The sequence below is a fragment of the Epinephelus moara genome, chromosome 16 (assembly GCF_006386435.1).
Source record: "Epinephelus moara isolate mb chromosome 16, YSFRI_EMoa_1.0, whole genome shotgun sequence".
Taxonomy (NCBI): Eukaryota; Metazoa; Chordata; class Actinopteri; order Perciformes; family Serranidae; genus Epinephelus; species Epinephelus moara.
The window spans coordinates 46722212-46727936 of NC_065521.1; the positions used below are offsets into that span (position 1 = coordinate 46722212).

Below are 5725 nucleotides of genomic sequence, written 5' to 3' on the forward strand. Positions count from 1 at the left end.
TATAAATAAAATTGATTGATTGATTGATTTTGTTTAGTCTATATGTTAATGATCTGCAACTCACATGTCCTGAAGTTGAGACCCAAATGTACGCAGATGACATGGTCATCCTCGCACATGGGAAAGACAGAGGTAAAGTGGCAGCTACATTAAAGTTTGTGATTTGTGATATTGGGCTTTATAAATACAACTGATTGAATTGATTGATTAACAGCAGCTGTGGCCAAAATTTCCAGCTGGCTCTCCAAGTCATGCCCGACATTCAATGTGAGTAAAACTGCTTGCATATAATTTTATATTAGGAAAAATGGAAGTCAGCCAGATATCGTGGTGAAAGGAGGAAGGATCCAGACTGTGTCACATTTTAAATATCTAGGAATTAATATTGATTCACTGCTTCACATTTAAGAAACGTGAAGCAGGTGTGTAAAACTGTAAAATTCAATTTAAGGAACTTCAGATATATTCGAAACCACCTCCCCTTAGATGGAGCAAAAAAAATTCATGCACTCAGTTATTTTTTCACATATTTCATGCTGCATTATATGCTAAAAGTGTCTTTTAGCAGAGAAATTATTCTTTGTTTCCTGCCCAGTGACTACAGATGAACATTAGTGTTACGACGGTCCAGAAGCACATTTAGATTAGTTCAGTTAAGCTCAGTTTGAGTAATATATAAGGAATAGGAAATAACCTTGCCCCCGCCCAGCTAGGTTTCTCTTTTTTCTCACTTTGATTTAGTTTATTATTTTCATGCCAAATATATTTGTATGTATATTTGTCTGTAACACATGTTGCGTGTCAAAATAGTGATGCCGTAGTTCTGTCGGCGCTTGTGTAGTTGCAGCCTTTTCTTTGATCTGCGCGCGAGCTCTTTGATGTGTGTATGCCTGCGTGAGTGTCTGGACACGTTGGAGTGAGTGAGAGAGTGGAGCCGTGTCTGTTAGTGAAAGCCGGTGTTGCCGTCCGTTGGTCGTTGGAGAAGACGTGAAGAGGATTTTCGGGACTGTTCCTGCCTGGTGTGCAGATCAACGCCGGCTGAGAGTCGCTAGCTAGCTAGAGCTAAGCTAGCTAGCCTTCGTCGCACCACGTTACCGTGGACTACAAACTCTGTAGCCGGCTCCTTCGACGGACAGTCACACCCCCCTCATCTTCAGCTTTACCTGCTCCCCCTCTACACCTGGGACTTTCATCTTTCCTGGACATCATCGTTGCACGAGCTCCAACCCCTGGGCATCTGGTACCATAGCATAGGATTAGCATAGGGACGCAAGGCAAGGCAAGGCAAGTTTATTTGTAGAGCACAATTTGTACACAAAGTAATTCAAAGTACTTTACAGAACAAGAAAATGCATTAAAATCACAATACAAAATAAAAACATAAATAATCATTATAAAATGAACTTTAAAAGAGAAGAGTGCAGATAAGATCCTTTCAGTCATATGCACAGTGAAATAGAGCTGTTTTGAGCCTAGATTTGAACATTGTCAGAGTAGAGGCCTGTCTCACATCTTCAGAAAGACTGTTCCAGATTTTAGCTGCATAAAACTGGAATCCTGATTCCCCATGTTTAGTCCTGACTCTGGGCACCAGCAGGAGGCCGGTCCCTGAGGTCCTCAGAGTCCGAGATGGTTCATATGGCACTAACATGTCAGAGATGTACTTTGGTGCTAGGCCGTGGAGACTTAGCATAGTTAGCTTAGGCCATTTAGTATAGGGTTTAGTTAGGATAATATTGTGTATTGTATTTCATATGTGTCTATTCATCTCGCTGCTATTAAAGGTACAGTTTGTTATTTCTTTATCCCTGTGTCCCTCCCCCAGTTATTTAGTAGAGTGTCCACCTTTCCAAATTACATATAATATTATACATAGAGGTATGCCGGTGGCTTTACATCGCCGTTTCTAATTGGTTTGTAGGTTTAGCAGTCATAATATTTAGTTTAGTGAATCAAAGTAAGTATACAGTCCTTTCAGTTTAATTTAATCGCGTCATTGTAGCGTGAACTGTAACAATTAGCTTATAGCTAACTCTGGTGCAGCTAAGTAGCTGTGCACTTTCCCTGTCAAATAAATAACTTGAATGAATAACTTGTTTGTGAAAGAGGAGGTCAGTTTTAGATATGAGGAAATGTGTTGCTTTAACATTCCAGTTAAATTCTTTCAGGGTAGCAGCTTTCAGTCAACACAGAGGGTGTGGTTGGTTTCAGTTGGTATATTCAGACGATACAGGCAGCAGCTCTCAGCAGTTACAGACTCTGCAGCAAAGATGAAGAAGAGCGTCTTTCCAAATTTTGCTCCCCAAAAATTCAGCACCTTCGTCGCAATCATTGTGATTTTTATTAACAATGTTGTGCTCGACAGGGATTTGAAGTGCAATTGTGAGGCTCCAGGTCGCGGCTGCAGTTTCTTCATGGCTATGCCGTTCGTTATTATATTTGTTGTCCAACTCTGGACAGACAAGACGTTTCTGAGAGCCTGGAAATACGCCTGTACCTGTAAATGTACCTGGATCTGTGCCTGTAGCTGTACCCCTGCCTGTGTCAGTAGTGTTTGGGCTTTATCGTGTCATATCATCAAAGCAGGGTTCATAGGTTCGATCTGGATCATCTCTGTGCTGATCGATGGAGACTGGTGGGTTTGCTGTAACAGTGGTAAACAGTTGGCCTGCAAAGACCCAAAAAACCTCACGGCTCAGAATCAAACAACCATCGCTGAACTGAAAATCGAGTCCTTGGTGAGTGTTTGTCCACATCATGTCAGTCTGTCTCATTCCTTTGTTTCACTGTGGTCGTCTTCTGTCATCAGTGTGTGCACAGTATCTGCTCACTGTGATGCTGAGAACAGCTGCGGCTGTAAGAATTTATCTCCACATCATGAGTTTATTTTCTGTGTTGTTGTGATGAGTCCCTCAGGATGATGTGATATTTATCCATTTACTTCAGAAAATAATTATCCAGACACATCATTTCCTGAGAAAACTACGGCAGCAGCATCACAGTGTTTATACTGAGTGTTGTAGGAGGGTTTTGATGAGGTAGATTATATGTGGAACACATGAGACCATTTACACAGAGGTGGCGCCAAAGAGCCGCGACCAAGTCCTGTCATCACACCTCATATACATGTTTACACAGAACTAATGAGTGTGATGTCAGACAGAATGATGACATCACAGAATCAAAAGAGGTGTGACATGTAACACAACAGTGTCAGCCTCTAGTGTGACATATAACATGCAACCTGCTGTTCTTCCTCTTTGAGTTAGCTGCTAACTGCTAACAGCTGCTGTTCTTCTTCTTTGAGTTAGCTGTGTTGGAAATTATAATAGAAGGCCTCAGGGGGGAACACCATAAATGTTGGGAAGAATACTGGGCGTCACACGGAGGCACCATTAATGTTGTAAATTATAATAGTAGGGAATCTACCAGTGATACTGTAAAAGAGGGGATATTTGTTGTGATCTCGGCACCAGTGCTATGTGTTACACAGCGGCACTATCTATTGGACCTAAGCCTTAACACAGGCCTGACCTCGTAATAGATCTCCAATTAAAGTATCAAATTGGCTATCTGAAATTATTAATAATTATTAATAATTATTAGTAATTATGTTAAATAATGTGACTTAATTTACATTAAAACACCTTGTGGGGCACCATTCCAGTAAAAGGGAAAATGATAGCCAGTTAAAGATATCAGTCTCATAAATTCAATAAACTATCCATTTAGAATTTTGATTAATAATTAAATTAATAACAATAACCACATTTAATAGTAACGCCTGAAGGATTTTGGAGTTCTTGACGTAGCAGAGGTTGACTATTCATTCACCCTTGTGCAACATTAAACAGGTTCATATAAGAGCTGCCCAGACTCTGGAGCATTTTGAATCTCTTTTGAAAACACATTTCTTCTCTCTGGCCTTCGGCACTCGTTAAGCATGACATCTTTTTCTTATGATCTTTTTATTGTTCACTGTATGATGTTGTATTGTTTATCTAAATAGGCCTACGTATGGTTTTTTTAAAAAAAAATAAAAAATTAATTACTGATTATATTTATATTGTATTGCCTGTTCAGCACTTTGGTCAACTGAGGTTGTTTTTAAATGTACTATATAAATAAATTTGAGTTTGAGTTTGAGTCATAAAGGAAGCAAAGCAAAACCAAAACACACAAATTCTCTGTGTGTGTGTGTGTGTGTGTGTGTGTGTGTGTGTGTGTGTATGTGTGAGTGAGAGTGTGTGAGTCAGTGAGTCAGTGAATGAGTGTGAAAGAGAGAGATGGCTGAATCAAAGCTGGTTTCAGATCGGGGGAGGTGTTTGTCTGACCGTGTGGTCAGGACAAAGACAAAGGAAGAGAAGCGGGAACTTTGAGTTGCCTCCTTGGGTATAGCTCTGTTGAAAGCCTGTTTGTAAATGAGTCTATGAGAATGTGATTTGTGTTGCAAACGGTGTGGATCAATGTAGTCAAGTCAAGTCAGGATTTATTTCTAGAGCACATTTAAAACGACGGCAGTCGACCAAAGTGCTGCACATTGGNTTAGAGGACGAGCCCAAACTGTGAAAAGTACATCAAGTGTTGCAAATTAATTTTAATGTTATTAATCACTTAATACAAACCTATGACACAGAAACAGATGAGACAGAAGAAAAACAAAAAGAACATTAACTGTACACAAACTCACTTTTCAGTTATTCTTATTTCTGAAAATGGCTCTTTACAGGAGGATGAAACAGACCGTACCACAGGAGAGCCAGGTAAATACATCCACATGTTTCTGTCAGACAAAATGAAACCAAGTATGTGTAACAGTGAGAGAAATGTTTTCATGTTGCAGGAGAACCTGTTCCTCTCCGAGAGTGCTGCTTGAGGTAAAGAGCCAACACCTGCTGGACACACACAGATGAGACAGAGGAACAAAAAGAAGAGATGAACCGTACACACACTCACTTCATGTCATTCTTTTATTTTTATTTCTGAAAATGGAAACAAAAAATCCCTCCCTCCATCTGTCCACACACTCGTCCGTCTGTCCATCCAGTTACACTGTACCTCTTCCTGCTAAATGTCCTCGGGGCATTGACACCAGCTCATGAGAGAAACTAAAGCCTACTTTACACTACATGGTTCAAGTGACCCAATTCCGATTTTTTCCTCTCAAGTGGCACAGATCGGATCTGTAACATGAACGTGTAAACAGGAAAAAAACGCATGATATCGGATATTGCTTTTCTATCTTTTTTTTCCTTTTCTTTCTTTCTTTCTTTCTTTCTTTCTTTCTGTCAGCGACATACACTCCTAACACAGGACGGGTTGTTTTTATTGACTGAGTTGATTATTAAGCCATAGTAATGCGCAGATCGGCTCTGATAGCACCCGAATCAGCATGTACGCATCAACCATCCAGCCGCACGGACATTTCCACCACTCTGTGTAGGCTAAGTTACCTTTTAAATTATGTGGAGCAGCGCCAGCTTTCCAGGTGATTTATTCTTTAACGATTAACTTCAAATATTTAAAGTTCGTCCGTAAAATTGCTTTCAGTAATGTAAACATTTCCATGCGCGCAGTAATGTCACTGTAGCAAATACCGTGGGACATTTACACAGTGGCCAAGAATGCTGGACCGGAAGTGTCGCACAAAAAAACGGAAGCTGGCTGCGTTCTGTTTTGCCTCCGTGTCTCCGTGAAAAATAAGGTGAATAGAACATGTAAACAG

The 5725-nt window shown here is 40.3% G+C and overlaps 1 protein-coding gene across 4 annotated transcripts in view; it reads left to right on the top strand.

Moving 5' to 3' along the window:
- Positions 1 to 2347: 2347 nt before the first annotated feature.
- LOC126402474 (uncharacterized) overlaps positions 2348 to 5725 on the top strand; it is a 20427-nt gene continuing 17049 nt past the window's right edge. The window contains exon 1 of one of the 4 annotated variants that reach the window (XM_050064498.1): positions 2348 to 2738. In XM_050064498.1, the coding sequence (XP_049920455.1) occupies positions 2415 to 2738 (324 nt within the window). In that variant the 5' untranslated portion in view covers positions 2348 to 2414. The remainder of the gene's footprint in view (positions 2739 to 5725) is intronic. The other 3 variants (XM_050064497.1, XM_050064496.1, XM_050064495.1) reach the window with 3 other exon arrangements.